Here is a 24,075-nt window from a genome sequence, read left to right as displayed (position 1 = left end):
GAAGGCTCACTTCAAGGTCTGGGCTCAGCTATGTTTGTCTGAGATGCCTTCTCCATGATCACACAATATCAGAAAAACTATCTCTTTGCAACCATTTAAAGGATAAAAGGACAATCCAAAGGCAGCTTTCCCACATGTTCTCTTCCTTCTTTGGCAGCTGGCTGTGCTTTTCACCAAGGGAATCTTATGAATTATCTCCCTTTAATTGGGGAAAAATCTGAGAAGCAAACAAGCATGTCCATATTGGTCCTCAAGAGAAGGAGGCTCTAATTCAGATTTTAGGTGCATCTACTTCTTTTCCCTCACTAGTGCTATACGCAGATATGGCTCGACTAGCTCAAACTTTGACCATGCATTTCGTTTGTTTTCCATTAGAAAAGCAGATTAGAGGGCACCTGGGTGGCTCAGTGGGTTAAGCCGCTGCCTTGGGCTCAGGTCATGATCTCAGGGTCCTGGGATCGGAGTCCCGCATCGGGCTCTCTGCTCAGCAGGGAGCCTGCTTCCTCCTCTCTCTCTCTCTCTGCCTGCCTCTCTGCCTACTTGTGATCTCTGTCTGTCAAATAAATAAATAAAATCTTTAAAAAAAGAAAAGAAAAGAAAAGAAAAGCAGATTAGAGCTAGTTGAAAATGCCACCGCTCAGTACTGAATGTTGAAACTCAACATCTGTACTAATTGTGGTGATAACTGAAAGGAGAAATAATTTCTCAATTCAAACCCAGGGCTTGACAGCATCCTCTGCCCCAGGACACAAACAAAGGTCTGCAAAACATGTCAGGAGTTAGACCACAGAGAGGGGGAAACACTTCAAAGAGCAGTAGAGGCACGACGTGTCCACTTAGCCTGTGCTGAGATGATGACACTAGCTACGTGTCACTGCTTTAGTCTCGGGCTTTTAAAGTCAGTTTGGATCACTTCCCTTGCAGCTGTGGAAGGCACAAGGTCCACCTGCAATGCCTACCAGCAATGAAGTATTAGGAGCACCTGAAAATGGCAAATTTGCTTAAACCAGTCTTCAGTAAACCAAGCTACATTTAAATCATTCTTTTTCTTTTTTTAAATCTTTTTTTTTAAGTTTTTTTTTTTTTTTTTTTATTTGACAGACAGATCACAAGTAGGCAGAGAGGCAGGCAGAGAGAGGAGGAGGAGGCAGGCTCCCTGCCGAGCAGAGAGCCCGATGTGAGGCTCAATCCCAGGACCCTGGGATCACGACCTGAGCCGAAGGCAGAGGCCTCAACCACTGAGCCACCCAGGCGCCCCAAATCATTCTTTTTCTTATGGCTAAAAACAACAGCACCTACAGAGCCATTGTACCCTGCTTTAAGTCTTAACCAACCAACTAACCAACCACATATAACTTATTCCAACTCTGACTGCAGACTCAAAGGCCCTTCACCTAAGAAGCCTGAAACTGTTCAGTCCTCTTGGGCTACATGTCCTCTGCCACTACCATCATGATGCTCAGATTTCCCATGGTCTGCCAGCCACAGGCTGTGCTGTCCTAACCTGCAACTACAAACATATTTCCCTTGGGATACTGACTTTGGTTGTTTCTTCCAAACTAAGGTGCTCTTTACTTTTAAACTCCTTAGCAAAACTAGGCCCCTATTAAAGCTTTCCAGATTTTGCTGCTATGTCACTCTCCCCCTTCCAGTGCTCATGGCACTGGAAGGGTGCCATGTTAAGGGTCGACGGCCAAAGAATGGCCAAACTGCATTGTATCTGCACCAGAGCTCCTTCTCTCCAGCCCTTCTGGTGCCCTGGGGTGCCCCTAAAGGGATTTCTGTGCCTGTCTCTTCTGAACACTGAGCCCCATATTACTTCTCTTTGTATTTTATTCCCAATCCTCACTACAAGGTAAGTAAATGTCTGCTGAATCTGAAGGAATACCTCCTAATTTAGCCAAAAAGAGAACTGAATATGGCCCCACCCTTACCCCACCACGCTGACCACCTTCTCCACTCTATAATCAGCCAACTTCCACACATCTATGGCTCCAGGGCTTATTTCCCCCTTCCTGACCAGCCCGGAAGGGCTGCTCCTACTCAACACATATCTCTCCATTGAACCAAACTATACTAGTCCTACAAGGCTGCCTAAACAACCCTCTTTACAAATTCTTCCCCAAATTCTCCAGTATATTAACCTAAAGATCTTGTATAAATGGACAGAGTTTTACCCTGTGCTTTAGCATTTATGGGCAATTTATGTAGTTGTATCAATGCCTACTATCACTCCAGCTAAAGCACAGAGGGGAGACCATGTGCTACATGCTTTTTCTGAAGTCCTGGTTTGGAGATAACCAGGAGATCTTGCCACTGGTATATTTCCCATTGAGGAAAAGGAAGGATGCAAACAAGGCAAGTCCACTTCAGAAACACAGCCCTCAGCACACAATGTGCTCAGGACTTGATTGCATGGGGAGTCAGGACAAGATGGACAATACAGGGCACTCTGCAGGAAATATTAAAAAACAAAACTGGGACTTGAGTTTGAGAGACTTTTAACAGGAGTGTATTGTAAAAGTCCAGTTTTGTGGAGAGGCTGGTCAGTAAGTTTGAGCACTAAAGAGAAGGTCCACACTTGAAATGCATGGTACTCTAGAAAGCCCGAGAAAAGAAAGATTAACAGAGATCTCTTTCAATTAGAGACCAAAAAAAAACACTGTTTCCTCTCTAGAATCAATGAGGTACTAGAATATTTCCAGTCCCATTTAGTCCATTCATGCTGGAATTCTGGTTTTAGAATTCCATTTGCAAGTGAGCTTGTCACAGAAGGGTCAGCAGCCAGATGGAGCTGTATTATGCACTTGACTGCCCACACACATGGAACTCAGATACAGCTTGATTCAAGAAAGAGTGATTACTAGACAGTTTTCGATACCTACCATAATAATTTCTATTTGAGTCATTTCTATTTAAGTCTGGGGTTGGCTTCAAACAAATTTACCTCAACACATGAAAGCTGCTGCAAGTCTTTGGTATGGTATGTACCACTGATACTTGGGTGGCATCAAAGAGACTTTCTTAGAGAGGTGAAAACAACCGGGGTTCACTGGAAATAGTTGTCAATCTGAAAACCATGGTCAAACAATGATTTGTTTTCAAAGGTCCTAGACCTCGATAGTGTGATTTTTTTTGCAATGCCAGTAAAATAACAAAAATCATCCACACTGGATACAATGGCCAATTCAAACAGGAAACCTTGCCCAATGCTTCAAGTTGCATCACTAGGGAATCTGTGAATCTTTAAGAAAGGACATAAACTCATTTAAGTAAAACAATCAAGTAGAAGATAACTGATACCAAAAATAAAATCTATACAGTTGAAAGGTTTTTCTTGGGCTATCTTCTCCCTTTTAAGATTAAGATGATTGAAATGAATGGTTTATACCCCCTGATCAATGATGACAAGGATGCAACTTGCCTAATGTCAAACACGCACATATGAATGCATAGGGAAAACTGTTACCACAGAACCCATTCTGGCCAAACTTGAACAACCAAATGCAATCTACTAGTCACTACTACAGACACCAAGAGTATGGCCACCCACCTGCCTACCTTCCTTTCCTACCTCCCTTCATTCAAAGAGAAATTATGAAGATACTTCTATTGTGAAAAATAAATAAAAATAAAGACAAAAGTGAAACTTATCCTTCCTACCCTCTTCTCCCATCCTATTCCACTTTACCATTCTGAGCAATCTAGTATGGTCCTTCTAGACCCTTAGCTGTTCATTTACATGCATATATATGTACCCACAGAAATATATAATTAATATTTAGTTTTACACAAATGAGATCATATTATGAATATTATTCTACAACTTGCTTCTTTTGCTTAACAATTACCTTTTCCCTGTGCATACATATAAACCTTACTCTTCTTTTTGAATTGCTGCAGAGTATTTCTTAATATGGATGTATCATAATTGAACATTACCCTTCTGCTGAATGTGTGGGTTGGTTCCAATTTTTTGCCATTACAAACACAGCTGCACTGAACATCATTGCCCATACCTCTGTGGGTATAGGATGAAACATGTGGCTTTCATCAGTTATCTCTCCTCTTAGGGGAAATACTCTATGGGAAATGTGGCCTATAGCTCCTGTGATTTGAAGGTCACGAGCAGGGTGGGCCCCTGGGTCCCAGGAGCTGAGGACTGACATGGGCTGCATGCAGAGCTGGGGGTGATACCATGCAAGTCTCCTGTGTGGCTGCCAAAGGAGGACCACAGGCAATGAGGATCTTCCTCCTGAACCAGAACACAAGCCCATGTACCTTGAGTGTTCTCCCAGCTTTTCATGATTTGCCTATAAACTCCTTAAAATCTGAAACAATGCCTCAACCAACTCTGCCTCCACTTCAAGCCTGCTGCCTTGGCTGTGACAAACCTTTTAACTTTTCATTCACTGTGTCTTAGATATACTTTCCTCTTTGTAGGACCAAGCTTCTAATGCAAACCAAAGGTAGCTGAGATCCTTAAGACATCAATCAGAAAGTCATAGAAGTGTCACAGGGGATTCTTGTTTCTAACTTAGCAAGAGGTTAATTCTGAACTAGAGTCCACAAGAGCTCCATAAAACAGTACATCCCCATTTGCTAACACTCACTGACATGGGAGGAATGGAACAAACAACCCACATAAGTGAGGTCGCATTGCATTGCATTAACCAGATCCTCTGGCTTCACTTAGTACTCATGGTTAATAAGTCATTCTTGGTACAGCTCTTTTTTCACACTCCTTAATGAGCCACAAATGACCAAAGATATGATTTCTCACTTTGGTATGGAGCTGAAAATGCATGTGGCTCTCAGTTCATCAGTAAACATCTGCAGAGGGGCCCCTGTGTGCCAGGCCCAGGTTGAGTGCTGGGGAAGACCAAAGAAATCCCAATGTGGCACCTGCCTGCAGTGAGCCTGAGGCCAGTTGAGGACCTTGGACACAGGCAGTGAAGAACTAGTTCATCAAACAGTGGTTAAATGGCCATTTAATACACTATAGAAGCTGTCAGAGTGTATACAATTCATAATCCAGTTAAGAGTACAAACTATAGCTTCTCTATAAAATATTATAGAGAAAAGGGAAGAAGTCCTGAGGTTGGAGGGTATACTGGAAGTGTCCTTCTCAGAAGAAGGAAAGTTGGGGCTGAGCTGTGAAGAAGGGCAGGGCTTAGGGAGGCAACTGGGTAGAAGAAAGAACACACAAAAGCATAGTTTCTTAAACTTGAAATACCATTTAGCACCTTGGTTCTAGTTTGCTTTACACTTGGGAAACCAGCTAAACTTTTAAGGTAGTGAAATGGGTTGGGTCACCAGGCAGACATACAGCAGATGACCAAGGTCTGTCAAGGAGGCTCTCAGTCCCCCAGTGCTGCTGTCCAAGTAGAATGAACATAACACCATGGTGAGAATTTTCTCATAAATAAGTGGCTAATGAAGACAGCAGTGTAGACATGTAAATAACAAGAAGTATTAGAACCAGAAGACATGACCAACTATAAAAAAAACTAACAAAATTAAATTGTGAGCTAGGGCACCTCAAAAAAAATGTCTTTCATGTTAAAGGAAATACAAAATAGAACCATCAAGAATATGTGCCTTCTACAGCAACATCTTTTTCTTTGGGAAAAAAAAAAAAACAAACTTTGGTGGTTCAAAGTATAAAAGTCAAAACTTAAAATGGAAAAAATATATAGCCAAGGTGAACTCAAGTTCAAAACCTACCTGGTAAACATACAATACCCTGGTTTGAATAGATGCATATAAACTACTGTTTTTTCTATTTAATCCTAAAATATACAACATTTAAAAATTTAAATTATTTGGAGAATTAGTCCAGCAAAGGAATAAGAATACTTTTTAAAGCATATTTGTTGATAGCAAAAAATAGTTTTGTTTCCTGCAGGTGCTCTGGTTAAATACACAGAATGAAAAATGAAACAAATTCTGAAATTTTTACATTAGAAAGATAGAGTTTTGTTTCTTTTTTCAGGGGAAGGGAGAAATCTTTCATTGCTCAATATTACTTCCTCAGCACCTATAAACAATATGGGGTTCCTGATATGAAAAAGCACCATCGTTGTGACAGCAATTTTTATCACCCTACAAATCTGGAGCAATCAGTAGGCACTGAAGACACACTCACAAATAAGGAAATACCCCAGCAAAAGCAAACAACCCCCCAAACCAAGTCTTAAACATAGAAAGAGACAGAGGTTTTTTTCCCCTTAAATATTTTAATTACAGTTCTAGACTTAATTCCAATGTGAAATTAAGAAATATGCAATTAATTTTTCCACCTGGTCCTGTCACTTGTTGGAGGTGATACGAGCCAGTCACCAGGTCTGATTATGCTATGAAGGAACTAGGACAATGCTATCTGCCTTGCTGGGCTCTCAGAGTTCTTAGAAGATTAAAAGATTGGTGTGACTGTCATGGATTCAGAGCTCTACCAGAAGTCATATCTTGGCACGACCAGCTTTCTCCTCGTTGGAATGCCACTGACCAGATTTTTCAAATTCCCAGTCATTTCCAAAAACCCAGTCAAACGTCTCCAAATTCATGTGGCAGAGGAAGGACCTTGTTCTCTGAGCTTCCATAGCCTCTGTTCCTACTTGACCCCTAGCACTGAGGGCCTATCCTAAGCCAGAGCTCTTCCTTCACTGGACTTATTAGTCGTATTTATAAAATATCCACAATATATATCTTGTTTATACTCTAAGGGCTTCACTGGGGAAAATGTTGGTATTGGTTCACTTCTGTTATCTCCAGCATCTGTTCCAGGGCCTGGCATGTAGCAAGAACTCAATTGCTCAGTTAATCAATCACTCTTTGTCTTCAAAGGAAAGAACTGTCTGGACAAGAGGCTTGATAGTGTGAGGATGGCATTCACAACAAATAAAACGAAATAAAAATTTTGTTAATTAATAATAATGAAGAATAAAATTCTGTGCTGGTACGAGTATGGGAAAACAGTAACTTTCATACACTGCCAATAAGGGCACAAAGCCAATGTGGCAATATCTATTAATACTACTTGCAGATTCACAAGCATCAGTCATACAAGGAGAGGACCAAGACAGTAAGGCACTCTGGGAGAATCTCTGGCCTGGGAAAGAAGACTCAGGTTCCTACCAAGCCACCCAGACCAACTATGGAATTATAGGCAAGTCCCTTCATGTCTCTGAGCTTCAACTTCTTTGTCTACACAGTGATAAAATCAAGGTAAGTGATTCTTGTGAATCTGTTCAGCTGGGATGTCTAAGTCAAACATAGAGCAGTAGGCATGGAAAGGGAGTCAGAGCTCTTCAGAATCTTAGATTTTAATTAAGGGCTGACTCAAATGAATATAAAGGCCCCTAAGTTTCTACTGTTCCTAAAAATCTTCATTTTGGGAGATCTACTCTTCAGATACCCTTTTGCAGAAAGAGGAACTGGGGCCTTGGACCTCCTTCTCTTGGCTCACCACCTTGCCCCATGGTTCAAAGGATAAACAATCCTGTCTCATCCACTGGGAAGCACCAAAGATCACCTGGTGACCAGAGGTGAGGTGAGGCCCTGCCACTGCAAAGGCCTGAGAACAGCACCTTCTATTCTTTCACTGCTTTCCACCTATAGGGTTGCTAGAAAGGATACAAAACCCTGCTAACACTATGTTGGGAAACCTGTCTAAAAAGTACCCGAATAATAGAGAATCACATCTAATCTAAGTGAAATCAACCAAGTCACGAGTTTTTTTAAAGTCCTTCCCAAAGTAAAATCAATAAATGCATACTAAAGATGAACTGAGCATGTTCATGAAGCTTTTCACAGCAAGTGCACTTTATAGTATCATCATTGGTCAGTGCAACAGATTACAAATCATTACAGCCACAGAGGATGTAACAGGCACAACAATTGTGCAATCTTCCATTCTACAAATACTAGGCTGTCACAACGATCTATACTATGCTAATCTATACAGCCTCATTTGGTAATAAGACCAGGTTTGGCGCCTTTTCCTTGACCACAGTTGCCTTAGTTTCCTAGTTATATAAGCACCCCTCTTAAAAAGTGCTCATCCTAGAGTCTCACCCTGGACTCTAAGGGATAGCAGATCCCTTTCCTGAGTCCTTCTTAATCTGAATGTTCACGACTGTATTCAGCAGAACATAGTCTCATGGGATGTTAATAGGTAGTGTGTTACATAAGCAGGCACACACACAAACTGGTTCCCTATTTAGAGTGACAAATGTGTGGCCTCAGTGCAGAACTTGGAAGACTGTATTCTGTCAAGAAATCTGTGAATCCTCCGGAGGAGCCTATGGTGTGCTAAATTCCCTAAACTTCTTTATGTTTTTGAAAAGCATCATATCCCAGGCATACTGTTCAACTATCTATCCTTTTAGAATCTTCACGAAGCCCTTGACCTATGACCTCTGCTCTAGAAACCACATTGCACAATATGACTGCCCCTTCTCATTTAGCCTCCATCAGAATGAGAGCATACCTAATGATTGCAAAAGCCTTTGATACTTGATACCAAGCACCCAGTGCTTTTAAACCGCTTCAGATATTTGCTGGAAATGAACCAATTTAGTACCTACAGTGCAGTGACCAATATACAGCTACCTGACAGCAGGGCTTGGAGAACTCCTGCATGGAATTAGTAGCACTAAAACCCTTCAATTTTAAACAATAACATCGCTGCCATTCCCACCTGGCCCCAGGCTAGTGCTGCCCAGAGTACCCATTCAATAAACCCATTCAATAAACGTGCATGGAGCTTTGAAGATCTTGGAACATGAAGGAGGTCCTAGCATCCCTTATCCTTTCACCTTTTATTAGGGCTTCTTATCAGGTTGGGGTTCAGCTTTTTGCTGTTGCCTGGCTCTGAACACAATCTGTCCTCTCACCATCATCCCTGCTTTACTTCCTCCCAGAGCTGCTCAAGAATAAAATCCATCCCTCAATTCACTACCAACTCCGAACATTTTCCCTGACTCATCTCAGGTTGGGTGAGATCATGACTTCTGGAACTGAATTTAAAATTTAAGACTGGGGGCGCCTGGGTGGCTCAGTCCACCAGGCATCTGCCTTCAGCTCAGGTCGTGGTCCTACAGTCCTGGGAGACCCCTGTCGGGCTCCCTGCCCAGTTGAGAGCCTGCTTCTCCCTCTGCCTGCTCTTTCCCCTGCTTGTGCTTTTCTCTCTCTCTCTCTCTCCCTCTATCTCAAATAAATAAATAAAATCTCAAAAAAAAAAAAATTAAGATAGAAAAGTGCCTTTATGAATAGGCAGAGGAGTAAACAACATTCTGAAACTTCGGAGATCCGGGCAAAGCTCTTCTTTTTTTTTTTTTTTTTTTTTTTTTTAAAGATTTTATTTATTTATTTGACAGAGAGAAATCACAAGTAGATGGAGAGGCAGGCAGAGAGAGAGAGAGGGAAGCAGGCTCTCCGCCGAGCAGAGAGCCCGATGCGGGACTCGATCCCAGGACTCTGAGATCATGACCTGAGCCGAAGGCAGCGGCTTAACCCACTGAGCCACCCAGGCGCCCCGGGCAAAGCTCTTCTATCCCAGTACCTTATGTGAGCACATGAGTTCAAATAACTTTCAGTACTTGAGTTTTCTCTACTTCTGCAATCTGAGAGGTACTATTTTAATTTTTTAATAAGAATGTATTCATGAATTATTTGTGAACTTAAAAATGAACAAAAGAGAGGGGCAACATTAACCTGTGTTATGCTATAAAACAATGGCCTCTTAATGAATATGAAATCACAGTAAAGTACTTATAATTAAGCTGAGGTAATAATAGAACTCAAAGACTACAACAGATTGTTGCTAAGTAACAAATAGCATGGAGGACATGGGGAGTTAGAGAGGAGAAGGGAGTTGGGGGAAATTGGAAGGGGAGGTGAACCATGAGAGACTATGGACTCTGAAAAACAATCTGAGGGTTTTGAAGGGGCAGGGGGTGGGAGGTTGGGGTACCAGGTGGTGGGTATTATAGAGGGCACGGATTGCATGGAGCACTGGGTGTGGTGCAAAAATAATGAATACTGTTATGCTGAAAATAAAAAATAAATTAAAAAAAAAAAGCTGTCTCTGAAGGAAAGGCATGGTTTCTCTTTTTTTTCCAAAGCAGAATTTGTCCTTATAGACGGAAATATGAGAGAATAAAAAGGAATACTGAGGAGGGAAATGCAGTTTTCCCACAGCTCTGAGGTTCTTATACAAACAGTATCTCTTTTTATGGGGTCACAGTCCCACCTATTTTACTTTCTAGGCCTTTGTTTCCCACATGTAACCTGGAGGAGGTTGGACAAATAAACACTAATTTCTAAAACCTGAAAGGCTTGCATCTAAACAGAAGTTACAATGTGAACAGATTTAAGGCCCATGTTCACACATGCCAATGTGTTCCATTAAATGAAACATGAAGTAGTGAGGCAGGCCTGGAGGGTGAGGGTGGGAAGGACATCTATGTAATTTATTAAAATAAAGGAAACCTCAAGTCTCATCTTGTGATTTAAAGAGGAAGTCAATCATGACCATTTGCATTTAACTTATTATCTTGGCCATATCTTGGCTATATTTTAAATATAAACTATTGTTAATGGAGATGAAGAAACAGAGTAGCCATTTTCAAAGAAACTGTTAATCTGGAAAGAAATGATGTGCTGTTGTTCCTGTTTCCAACAAAATCATTCTGCCACACAAATTATAGCACCATAAAAAACAACAACAACAAGAAAAACAGAGCCGAAACAACAGAAGGAAGTATGGGTACACAGATCTGGAGAAGTGAACGGAGGTTTCTTCACCACCTATGGCTCTCTGGTACTATTAACATTTAATAGAATCACTTATTAATCCATGTTCCCATTTCTTTTACAATAACTGAAAGCTGGCAACTCTAATAGATAAAATGAAAAGTATACTATCTGCTCTTGCATAATATGAATTTAAATGAAAACAGCTTGAACTAGGATTATTTCTTCTAGAACCAGTCACACCTCCCCTCCAAAAACCCCACCCTAAAACAGAAGAACACATATGCATCCCAACCACACGTGTATTATTTTCTTAAAAAAAGTAATTTGGGCTCTGTCGAGGCTAATAAACAGAAATAGATTACTCCTGGCCAACAGCTCAAACCGTTCATTAGCATAAAATTGAAGATACGAAAATGTTTTTGGAATTAGTGTACAGGCAGACACACCCTGTTTACTTGAAAACTTAAACCTTAACAACAGCTTCTACACAGATAGCCTCTGTATCAGAAGCCCTGGAACTCTCCAATGACAATTTAGCTTCTATTGTTTTTTGTCTTTAAATGCAAATGGTACATAATTGAGCTTCAACAGAAAAAAAAAATCAAGAAATGAGGAACCTGAATTCTTTTGGATTCTAAAACCAGGAATAATATTGACGGGAATGCAAATAAGTTTTAAACATCCTTAAAATCCAGAAGTAAATGCAGCATCAGCTTATTCTTTGGCATTTTGCCAAGAAAGCCAAACTAGCAATGTAGCAAGAGAATAATCAGAGAAAGAATACACTCTTCCACCATGCCACAGACAGGGCACAGACACAAAATTATGGCCTGGAAAAAAAATTAATATGGCCACAGCTACACAGCATTAATAGGGGCACACTGATGTCAGAGAGAACATGGTTGCCTTTGTTAATGTTTTACGCACTCCTAGGGAATACAAAGACACATGCACGTAGCTCTCCCTTACCTCCAACAGAGGCCTGGCACTATCATGGACAGACAGAATATGTGTCACCTTGTTCTTGCTCAGTTGCTCTGCATCTCTGGCGTCTGTCATAGAAGAAAGATGATCATTTTATTCTTCACTGCAAGTGAATTATTTACAATGTTTAGCTAGGAAAAAATAAAAAATTCCTTGCATATATTTTTTTTTTACCTTGCATATTTCTTTCTTGAAACTTCAAAACTGACCATACCCAGAAAAACCTAGACCTAGGGAATTTCAGACTATTGCTTTAATGTATTACGCAGATAACTAAATTTCTTTCTGATTGTCAGATTCTTTGGATATAAAGTGGTCCACTTAAAACTTGAAATGCATTTAGATTAATAAACATTATAATCATGATTGTTGCTCTTTTTTTTTAATTTTTAATTTTGTATAAACATATATTTTTATCCCCAGGGGTACAGGTCTGTGAATCACCAGGTTTACACACTTCACAGCACTCACCAAAGCACATACCCTCCCCAATGTCCATAATCCCACCCCCTTCTCCCAAACCCCCTCCCCCCAGCAACCCTCAGTTTGTTCTGTGAGATTAAGAGTCACTTATAGTTTGTCTCCCTCCCAATCCCATCTTGTTTCATTTATTCTTCTCCTACCCACTTAAGCCCCCATGTTGCATCACCACGTCCTCATATCAGGGAGATCATATGATAATTGTCTTTCTCTGCTTGACTTATTTCGCTAAGAATGATACGCTCTAGTTCCATCCATGTTGTCGCAAATGGCAAGATTTTATTTCTTTTGATGGCTGCATAGTATTCCATTGTGTATATATAACACATCTTCTTGATCCATTCATCTGTTGATGGACATCTAGGTTCTTTCTATAGTTTGGCTATTGTGGACATTGCTGCTATAAACATTCGGGTGCACGTGCCCCTTTGGATCACTACGTTTGTATCTTTAGGGTAAATACCCAATAGTGCACAAACAACATATCAGATGAAGGACTAGTGTCCAGAATCTATAAAGAACTTAGCAAACTCAACACCCAAAGAACAAATAATCCAATCAAGAAATGGGCAGAGGACATGAACAGACATTTCTGCAAAGAAGACATCCAGATGGCCAACAGACACATGAAAAAGTGCTCCATATCACTCGGCATCAGGGAAATACAAATCAAAACCACAATGAGATATCACCTCACACCAGTCAGAATGGCTAAAATCAACAAGTCAGGAAATGACAGATGCTGGCGAGGATGTGGAGAAAGGGGAACCCTCCTACACTGTTGGTGGGAATGCAAGCTGGTGCAGCCACTCTGGAAAACAGCATGGAGGTTCCTCAAAATGTTGAAAATAGAACTGCCCTATGACCCAGCAATTGATTGTTGCTCTTTAAAGAAAGTTAACCTATAAGGTCATTTTGTAGTTGTCATTTGTTATTAATGATCAATAATTTAAGTTAAAAATCACATACAAAAGACCCACTTACTATCCACCCTCATGTCAAAGGCAGGGATGGGCTTAAACGCAGATTAGACTGTGGTTTATGAAATATATGATTCACTGCAAGGTAAAAATAAAAATGGAACATTTTCTGGAAATCCCAAACAGAATAAGTTATCAGTTAGCTATTTAATTATCTGCATATAAAACTATATTTACATTCCCTTCTAGTGCTCCTACCTAATGCTGCATGAGAAAGACTGAATAAGTATCCTCAACTTGAAACCCTTCTGTTAATCTACAAAACAGGAGTCCAGCAAGAAAAGGCTCCCTGCATGCCCTTGTCCTAATCTGGGACAAACTTTTTTAAATGATACAGGGTAAAATGGACTGAGTGAAATATTTATTTATCATGTTTCTAGAGAATATTAATGACATGGGAAAATGCTTAGGATATAATGTTAAGCAAGGTGTAAAAGCATGAATCAAACTATAAATACAGTATGAACTCAATTTGTAAAAACATAATAAAGACACACACACATACAGAGGAAAAACTGCTATAGGGAATTAGCTCCAATAGTGATAATCTTAAAAAGATGGAATTACAAGAGCTTTAGAAATTTTTAAATATATATATATACATATATATATATATATATATATATATATATGTATATATATGTAACACAAGAGGTTCTGAAAGTTTAACATGCCTGTGAACTAAGTTGAAGCCCCAACTTAGTTCAAGATCTATGGCAAGGTTGAGGAATCTGCAGTTGTTGTTTTTTTTTTTAATATTGTTTATTTGTTTATTTATTTACTTAGGAAGGGGGAGAGAAAGATAAGCAGACTCTCTGCTGAGCACAGAGCCAGATGATCCTTGGCTAGATCTCATGACCCTAAGAGGAATCTATAGTTTTGAGAAGCTTTGATGATCATCCAGAGACTGAAAAACTTTCCTTAATGTTCTGCAATAAACATGTACCACTTTAAATTCAGAAAAAAAAGTCTTTAAAAGTAATATTAAAATGTTGGTTTTAAGACTTTCTTCAAAGTTCCAACCATCCCAAGCTTTAAATTGGGATGTGCTTAGCAGCCATCGACATGACACATATAGGACTCAGTTCCAAACACCGCCCAACCCCTCTGCCCCACAACTACCACAAGTTTTGGCATCAGCAAGTTTGAACTGAACAGGATCATTTAGGATCCCACTGGCAGCCAGCTTCCACATTCTCACCGAAAGGCAGTTTTCCCAATTCCCATCAGTATGTATGTTTTAGCCACGTGGAGAAGCAAGATCAAGCTGGAGCTTTCAGTGTTCACAGCGGAGCACAGACGAGCCATAGCAGCAAATGGTTCAAGGAAGAGCAGCAAGTCGAGGGCTCCAAAGCAGTCTCCTGACACTCCAGGGCAGAATCTTCTGGATTCTGACCCTGCCCAAGATTTGAATTTTAAAGAGCTGTTTAAAGAGGGACTCCTGGGGCGCTGGGTGGCTCAGTCGGTTAAGCCTCTGCCTTTGGCTCACGTCATTATCCCACAGTCCTGGGATCAAGCCCCACATCGGGTTCTCTATTTGGCAGGGAGCCTGCTTCCTCCTCTCTCTCTCTGCCTGCCTCTATGCCTACTTGTGATCTCTCTCAAATAAATAAATAAAATCTATAAATAAATAAATAAATAAATAGGGACTCCTGGGTGACTCAGTCGGTTAAGTGTCTGCCTTCTGCTCAGTCATGATTCCAGGGTCCTGAGATTGAGTCCAGCATTGGACTCCTTGCTCAGCGGGGAGACTCTTCTCCCTCTGCTCTGCCACTTCCCCTGCTTATGCTCCCTCTCTCACAAATAAATAAATAAAATCTTTAAAAAATAAAAAGATCTGGGGGGCACCTGGGTGGCTTACTGGGTTAAGCCTCTGACTTTGGCTTGGGTCGTGATCCCGGGGTCCTGGGATTGAGCCCCCCATCAGGTTCTCTGCTCGACCGGGAGCCTGCTTCCCCCTTTCTCTCTGCCTGCCTCTCTGCCTACCTGTGATCTCTCTCTCTTTGTCAAATAAATAAATAAAATTTAAAAAATAGATCTGTTTTAAATATACTTTTTCCTTTTTTATAAACAGCTTTGAGATAATTTACATACCATAAATTCAGCCTTTTAAAGTGTATGATTCAACTTTTTTTAGTATATTCAGAGTTGTTTAACCATCATTGCACTCGAACTTTAAAACATTTTCAGCACCTCATAAATATCCTTTTATAACACAGATTAAAACAAAAAAAGTGGTTTGGTAATAAAAGTATACATTTTTGAATATGGAATGAGATCATATATGAGACAACAGACTGTAGGGTTCCAAAGAAAACAGAAGCAACTCTTGGATTAATGTTCCTTTTGCTCTATGGTCCTTTCTATTTTATCACAGTGCTGTGTGTATTGATACGCCACTCTGGGATTACCTTTTCCCATAAGCATGATATCTAACTACTTGAGGATATATAAAGCACTTCATCAACATTTTAGGATGATTCCATTGGACTTCTTATTCTTTAGGACTACAAATTGTTGACAGTTCTGGATGACTGCCTATAACCACCAGCACTAAGGTAATAAGCTGTGAATGCAGATGTAAGACATGGGGTTATCAGCTTACTTACATGCATGTGAACAAGCCTGGAGGTTTCACACCAGCTCTCTTCATGCACAAAATCAAAGGGGTGGAACTTAGTCCTTTGCTGCTCAAACCAGGGTCTGCCAAGCAGTATCATGGCATTACCCAGGAGCCTACTGGAAATGCAGACTCCCAGACCCCCTACATATCTATATGATCAGAACCCACATTTAAAAAAAGAACCCCAGAAGACTATGTGTACTGTACACATGGAGCTCTGGAGGGCCTTCAGGGCATGAACTATGACTGGGTGCCAATGGTACCCCTTCCCCACCATGGCATTTTGATGCCACTTCTAAGTCAAAAAACAACTCACAGCCTCTTGCAATTACCAATGCAATATTACTAATGTAACACTATTAACAAACCAACAGGAAGATTATAAATTAGAATTCACATGGAAAAAATCTAGAAGAATATACACTGGCCATGGTTATATTGGGATGTCAGTTTGGGGAAGTTTTCACTCTATTTAACATATTTCTATCACATTTGGATTTTTAAAATTTTCATTTTATTTTAACTGATGAGCCTACATTCCTTTCATAACCAGGAAAAGAAAAATTAAAAAAAAAAAACACTATAAAACTCAACTGAATTACACTAAATATTCAACTCCTTCATCGGTAAAACAGCTAACTGTACTCTTTTCTCTTTCTACCAACATTTCCTCTGGCCCCTGGACTCCTGCCCTCTCTTGCTGCCTGCCTCTGTCTACTCTCCTAAGGCCTCACGTGCCCTTTAGAAGAAGCAAATGTTATTTTTATACAGTGGGAGCAATGAAATAGAAACACCTACCTGAACTTTCTCCTTTGCTGTGACATGTTCCCTCCGTGCAAGACCACATCCATCACTGATAGGACCTTGCTAAGGGAGCAAGTGGATTCCTGGAAGATACTGTCTTCAAAAGGCAAAGTGGCGGCCACATGCTTCCTTAGGAAGGGGAATTAGTGCTCTAGATCTTATTCTGATGCAGAAGATGTACAGGGGTAACCAGTGCTAAGATGTGTGAAATGCCAGAGTGGCCATGGCAAATACGCTAGTCCAACAAAGTCAAGCAGAATTGTCTCTAAAAAAAATTAACAGAAATGTATTTGAAGAAACACTAGAAAATAGTGCCATCAATATAAGCACTCTGAAAAAACAGATATTTGGAAGGAAAGAACTTCTTTGGTAATGCCTTTCCAATATCACAGCACCTGTTACACTGATTTGTGAACTCAAAAGCATGATCATGCAGGATGAGAGAGGGAGGAAAGAGGAGAAGGAAGGTCTCTATTTTAAAAGGACCTAATTCTCTCTGTTCTGACCCTGAACCCCAAGCCATGTTCTGAGTCTTTTCTCAAACAACTTTTGCTTCTCAAATTGAGAATCTGCTCAGTGGTAGGTAAGTGATTCTGATCTGTTTTTCAATTATGCTTGATCCCACTGTGAAATTAATGAATCCTAGAGTTACCAATTATTGTACATAACTATAGCTTCTAGAATTGTAAATTAGCTGTTAGTGTGTTCAACCTTTAGGTGGGTATATTTCCAACCTGGGATAGGGGCCAAAATGGGCAGCTCCTACATGTTTCCTTCTGTACCAAATATGGGCTCTGATATTTATTGGTGCCAACCTTGGACAAATTTTTCTATGCCTCACTCTTACCTTTAATGTGGGAAAATGGTAAGAGTACCATCTTAAAGGGCTAATATTAGCCCTTAGCACCATCTTAAAGGGCTAATACTGGAAATACTAAATGAAATAAAACACTTACAATAGTGCTTGGCTCACATATAGTAAATGTTATCATTGTCATCATTAATATTATTATCATTGGGACCAGATTAAGTCTCAAGGCTGCAGTATGGGCTTCAATCCCCATCACCTCTGCATGTTTCCAAATATGTGCTTACTACAAAGACATCTGAATTCTAGCTCTTGTTCCACCACCTAATGTTCACCATTCACCATGCAGACTACCAGAGATCAGTGTTCAGTAGTTCACCAGGTCAGCCTTAACAACTGGGGAACCACCACAGGGAACCATGACCATTGTCACTGGCAGACAGAACAAAAGCTCTGAGACCTCAAACATGTCTCTATGTATATAACCAGTACACACACATGGTGTGAGATTTGTTTCTCACATTTCTAGAATTTGTGGACATCTTCAATGAGGGCTTCTTCCATCAGCTCATATCCATTTTGGGATCTGCCAAGTTATGAAGCAGCAGATAATTGATCCCTCTTGGTCTGGGATGGAGCTGCTCTTCAAGCTTCCACTCCCACCTTCCCTTCTGGCTTCTGGGCAGAGCCAGCTGCAAGTTAAGGCACCTCAACTGAGAGACTCATCAAAGACTAGACTCCAGAACCTGAACTGGTTTGTGAGTTTTTCTCTAGGTGGAAGAATCACCAGGACCTGGTGTTGGAAAGTGCTTTGTGATTCATTGCAAGTTTAAAAAAAAAAAAAAAGGAAGTTGCATAGTGACATGTAAAGGATCCCCACTGGAAGGAAGGAAGGCAGGGAGGGAGAGAAGAGAGGCAAAAGAGGAGAAGGAGAGAGAGAGGTGGGGGAGGGAAGGAAGGAGACAGAACTGGAGATTGGATTGGATTGAGACCATATCCACTAGAATCAAGGCCTTGGTAGCAGTGCCAGTCCACACCATACAAAAATGAAGATCTCTCGGAAAGTTAAAAAAAAATCCATTAATTTTTCTTTATACATTTTTGTACTGGTTATTGTGTTGCAATAGGCACATATTGTTTGTAATTGAAAAAGAAAAGAAAATTATTAAATGAGACATCGTGTTAAAGCACATATGACAGCTAGATTCACTTTCCAGGAGCAGTCATGATCCTTTCACCTCAGTCTTCCATACTTGCTAGCTAATGATGATCAGCACCTACTGCATACCCAGTATGGCATGGGCACTGCAAGAATCTAGCTCTCTTCCACAACAGCCTAAAGTAGGTGTGTGGTTTCTAGTTCACAGTCAGAGAGGGTGAGAGGGTGAGGAGAGCCAGACACTGGTTGACCAGTCATGTGCTAGACACTGAACTGTGTGCACTGGCTACACTGTCTGGTTCATCCTCACCACAGCCCCTCTCATGTCCAGGCTGTTACCCTGTCTGAGGGTAACATATGGCTCATGGACAGTGGTGGATAACCAGATAACCAGATTCCAAGATTCTGCCTCATAGCTTCTCTTCACAGTAAGACCTGCTCCCCTGTTCTGTTCTGCTCTTTCTGACTCCGAACCACAGAAAACCAAAATGAATATCCACATCATACTCCCAGCACATTGCAACAACTTTCCGGAATGAATGGGTTAATTCACAGGCAACTGTATGGAGAGCAATGCTTCTTTCCAGCTTCTTGTCAATTCACTACACTATTATTCCTTTGCTTTAAATAAGCCTTCCACCTGGTTAGTGGTCAATAAATATTTGGTAAATTGATGAGTGAATAAAACATGGCCAGATATGTCAGAATAACTGAAGATGATAAAAAAAAACCCCAAAAAACAAAACAAAAAAAAAAATTAAGCATCTGAACAAGAAGAGGTATGGGATAGTGTAGCCCCCTCGAACAGGTAAAACCCACAGCAAGAATCCAGAAACTATGAAGGATTCCCATGTCATTGAATACTTTCAAAATAGCTATCGATTTTTTAAACTTATTTTTTTCTCACCATAACACATACCCTCCCCAATGAAGACAGATATAGATTTTACTTATTTTTATTTTTTATTTTTAGATAGGTATAGATTTTAGTACAAAGAGATTTAAAATGTGCCTTAAAATTGTGCACATGACTTTCTAGAAGAAAGTAGCCCTCAGGGAGATTCAAATTAAAACCACATTGAGATATCACCTTACACCAGTTAGAATGGCCAAAATTAACAAAACAGGAAACAACATGTGTTGGAGGGGATGTGGAGAAAGGGGAACCCTCTTACACTGTTGGTGGGAATGCAAGTTGGTGCAGCCTTTTTGGAGAACAGTGTGGAGATTCCTCAAGAAATTAAAAATAGAACTTCCCTATGACCCTGCCACTGCACTCCTGGGTATTTACCCCAAAGATACAGATGTCATGAAAAGAAGGTCCATCTGTACCCCAATGTTTATAGCAGCAATGACCACGGTCGCCAAACTATGGAAAGAACCAAGATGCCCTTCAACGGATGAATGGATAAGGAAGATGTGGTCCATATACACCATGGAGTATTATGCCTCCATCAGAAAGGATGAATACCCAACTTTTGTAGCAACATGGACAGGACCGGAAGAGATTATGCTGAGTGAAATAAGTCAAGCAGAGAGAGTCAATTATCATATGGTTTCACTTATTTGTGGAGCATAACAAATATCATGGAGGACAAGGGGTGTTAGAGAGGAGAAGGGAGTTGGGGTAAATTGGAATGGGAGGTGAACCATGACAGACTATGGACTCTGAAAAACAATCTGAGGGGTTTGAAGTGGCGGGGGTTTGGGAGGTTGGGGTACCAGGTGTTGGGTATTATAGAGGGCACGGATTGCATGGAGCACTGGGTGTGGTGAAAAATAATGAATACTGTTTTTCTGAAAATAAATAAATCGAAAAAATTTAAAAAAAAAAGAAAGTAACCTATTATGAATAAGGATAAAACTCTCATAAACTGTTGGTAGAAGTACTGAATTTGGGTGGCATACATTAAAATTTTTTATTTGTAATCACTTTCATGTAGCAATTATATTTCTAAGAATTTATCATAAACTCTGTTCTCAAACATAAAGACATTCTCCTGTCTTCATTAAAGCAGTTAATAACTCCCTACAAAACCCCAAAAGATAGTTGCTCCTTAATGGAGTCCAGAGCTACTGCCTACCTACCACAAAGCACTTGTTGCTTTTTCAGAACTCTAAAGCTTACTAATTTAGGAACTCTAGAACTATTTTTAAAATGTTCTAGCAGCAATTAGCAGCTGTCAGCTCCCTATGCTCAATTCTCTCTGAGGCCAATTAACAGAACTAGGAGCAAAAGGCAGTTAGGGGAAGAGAGGAGGAGGAAATAAACATTGTCCAGGGGCATTTTTGTTAATCAATGGGTATAGAACTTGAAATTTTCTGGGTTGTTCCTATGTATGTCTTATTAGTTTCTCATACTCTATTTTAGCACAATTTACTTTACAAAGGTGTCCCTTTATTGAGGGTTCTGAAAAGTAAACAGCATGCTATAGTATTTTTTTTTTTTTTTACCAGTTCAGAATTGTTTGGGGGAAGAAAACCTGACACAGAGCCATAGGAAAATAGATATACAGTGGTGGGATCTCAAAGTTGAATGATTTGTAGATACAGTCATCTGACTATGAAAGATGCTCCTTTATGCATATTTTAGTAATTATCTAAATGGTTAATTTACTATGACATTAAAGTAATTTAAAATATATTGGGAAAAAAGAGACTGTTTTTAGTCAGTTTGAACCTGAACTCAATTTTAAGGAGCTACCTGCAAACAGACAGAGTGTGTTCTTTCTTGTTCTAGGAGGGAGGAACTTCAGATGCTTATGAGGATGGTTGGCTGTGACCAGCCTTGCAGCCTTACAAGTTTCCTAAGTCTATCACATCCTGTTAAGTATACACACCTCCATTAGTTGAGAGGTTAGGCACAAGTATAAGAGCCCAGCAAGAGGCATGGACAAAAGTGGTGGCTATGTCCAGATTAGACTTTGCATAAACTGAGTCAATACCTTGACTCAAATCATGCTTGATTCCACCCTTGGTGGAAGTAGTGCAAAATGTCCATCAGCAGATGAAGGGGGGATATATATATATATATATATATATATATATATATATATATATATCCTTAAAGAGGAAAAACATTCTGACACACACTACCATATGAAACAACTTTATGATCAGTGAAATCAGCCAATGCAAGACCATTCATGTGAAGTACCTAAGCAGTCAAATCCACAGAAACAGAAAATGGAATGGTGTTTCTAGGGACTGGGGGAAAGGGAATAGTGTTTAATGGGCACAGAGTTTCAGTTTGGAATGACAAAAGAGTTCTGGAGATGGATGGTTGCACAGCAATGTGAATGTACTTAATGCTACCTGAAGTGTACACTTAAAAATGGCATAAATGACACATTTTATATTATGCATGTTTTACCACAGTAATAAGAAAAGACAACTCACCTTTGAAGTTGCCAATGTATAGGCCAGGCAGGATCTACAAAAGATACAGATCAGATGTTAGTGTAATAGACCTGAAACTGACAGTGTTTTGTACACAGAGGTTGGGCCCTCAACAGAGCAGTGGGAGGACATCCCAGGCCTGCTGCCTGCCATACTCACTTCTCAGCACCTTCCCAGATAGCTAACAGGACCCAGTGTCCTTGTCTCCAGGGTTTTGGCCTGCCCATGGCCACTAGGAAGCCTGCTTAAATAGCATGCGAATGGTTGCACATTGGTGCCCATGAGCTCATGGGACTTTGAAGACCAGAATTCCCCCAAAAGATGTACATGTAAGCCCTTCAGTGCTCCTTGGCATTCTGAGAGTCAAGTCCCAGACCCAAGGGCCTCCAGCCCTCCAGCCCTCCACATCTCCTGCCTACCCTTCCCCTTTGACTCCACCTTTTCTCACATCAGCATCCACCACTTAACCCACAACTCCAGCAAACCTCCCTTTGCTGAGGCCTTTATGCATGCTGTTCCCATGTCCAGTAGCTATGTTCCTACTCTCCTCTCAACCTTCAGGTCCTAGATCTGACTCACACCCTGAAGAGGCCTGTCCTGAGACCAGGCTCTGAGATAGACCCTGGCTTCAGCACCCACAGTCCTCAGTACTCCCCTTGTAGAGATCTGTCACAGGGGTATTGCTAGGTGAAGCTCTGTCTCCTCTGCTACAATGGAAAGCTGTTTGGACAACAAACACATCCTGTCACTTGCTGCTGTATACCTAGCTCCTGACCCAGGGCTTTGCTCATGATTATTATTCAATAAAGAATTACTAAATGAATGAATGAACTGCCCAAATGCACAAGTTAATAAGAACATACAATTTACTTCAAAATGTCTACTTTTCCTGAGACAGTGGTTCTCAAGAAATTCCGTCAGAATCACCAGAAGCTGTTAAAAATTCAGATTTCTGGGTAGCCCAGGTGGCTCAGTGGGTTAAAGCCTGTGCCTTCAGCTCAGGTCATGATCCCAAGGTCCTGGGATCAAGCCCCACATCGGGCTCTCTGCTCAGTATGGAGCCTACTTCCCCTCCCCTCTCTCTGCCTGCCTCTCTGCCTACTTGTAATCTCTGTCAAATAAATAAATAAAGTCTTTAAAAAAAAATTCAGATTTTTGGGGCACCTGGGTGGCTCAGTGGGTTAAACCTCTGCCTTCAGCCCAGGTCATGGTCTCAGGGTCCTGGAATCGAGTCCCACATTGGGCTCTCTGCTCAGCAGGGAGCCTGCCTCCCTCTCTCTCTCTCCTGCTGCTCTGCCTACTTGTAATCTCTCTCTCTCTCTGTCAAATAAATAAATAAAATCTTAAAAAAAAAATCAGATTTCTGAACAAGCCCTAGCCCCAGCTCCCAATAGAATGATTTAGTTAGATCTGAGACAAGAACAAGGCGCTGGGTTTTTCACAAGCAATGCCCCCCGCCTTTGCAAAATACAAAGCTAATTCTTGTCCCGCCACTAATTTGTATGACAGGTCTTAAATTCAAATACAGACACTGCTTTGGAAGTTATATCACCTGACATGATTTCCAAGTGCATAGAGCATACTGCCACTGCAGACCTCCGGTGCCCTGGTGACACTCACCTGTCAGCACTACCATCCCACATCCCCACTCAGCTTCGTCTGCTTCACACTCCCTATTTTTTATTCCACCAAGAAAGCTGAAAGCAGCATGTTGTAACATTTTTCACGTGTGCAGATTTCTTAGAGCATCTTCCTGACAAACAGCTTCTGTGCTAAAAATTAATGGCATCTGTGCAAGTCACCATGGGGGAATGCACTGTGGCACTGTCCAGGCAGTCTGATGGAGCTCAGTAATACTAGGTCTAGGGCTAGTTTCTGTGCTGGGTTGGGAAGGTTGCCAAGCCGTGGGACAACAGAATATAGTGACCAAAAGGGGACACTTGTGAGAAGGAAAAGAGACTCTGTTAATAATTACAGTTGACCCTTGAACAATGAGGGGTGGGACATCAACTCCCCACATAAGCTGAGAATCCATGAATAACTTCTGACTTCCCAAAAACTTAACTACTAATCACCT

General features: G+C 40.7%; 1 protein-coding gene across 9 annotated transcripts in view; it reads right to left on the bottom strand.

Moving 5' to 3' along the window:
- DUSP22 (dual specificity phosphatase 22) overlaps positions 1-24,075 on the bottom strand; it is a 75,490-nt gene that overhangs the window by 34,409 nt on the left and 17,006 nt on the right. For 8 of the 9 annotated variants that reach the window (XM_059179085.1, XM_059179083.1, XM_059179086.1 and 5 more), the window contains 2 exons: positions 21,999-22,032; positions 11,731-11,813 (listed from right to left, as the gene is read on the bottom strand). In XM_059179085.1, the coding sequence (XP_059035068.1) occupies positions 11,731-11,813; positions 21,999-22,032 (117 nt within the window). The remainder of the gene's footprint in view (positions 1-11,730; positions 11,814-21,998; positions 22,033-24,075) is intronic. The other variant, XM_059179091.1, reaches the window with a different exon arrangement.

Source organism: Mustela lutreola, chromosome 6, assembly GCF_030435805.1.
Source record: "Mustela lutreola isolate mMusLut2 chromosome 6, mMusLut2.pri, whole genome shotgun sequence".
Lineage (NCBI taxonomy): Eukaryota > Metazoa > Chordata > Mammalia > Carnivora > Mustelidae > Mustela > Mustela lutreola.
Note: the sequence above shows the minus strand (reverse complement) of the source record. Positions and strands in the feature narration are given on the sequence as shown.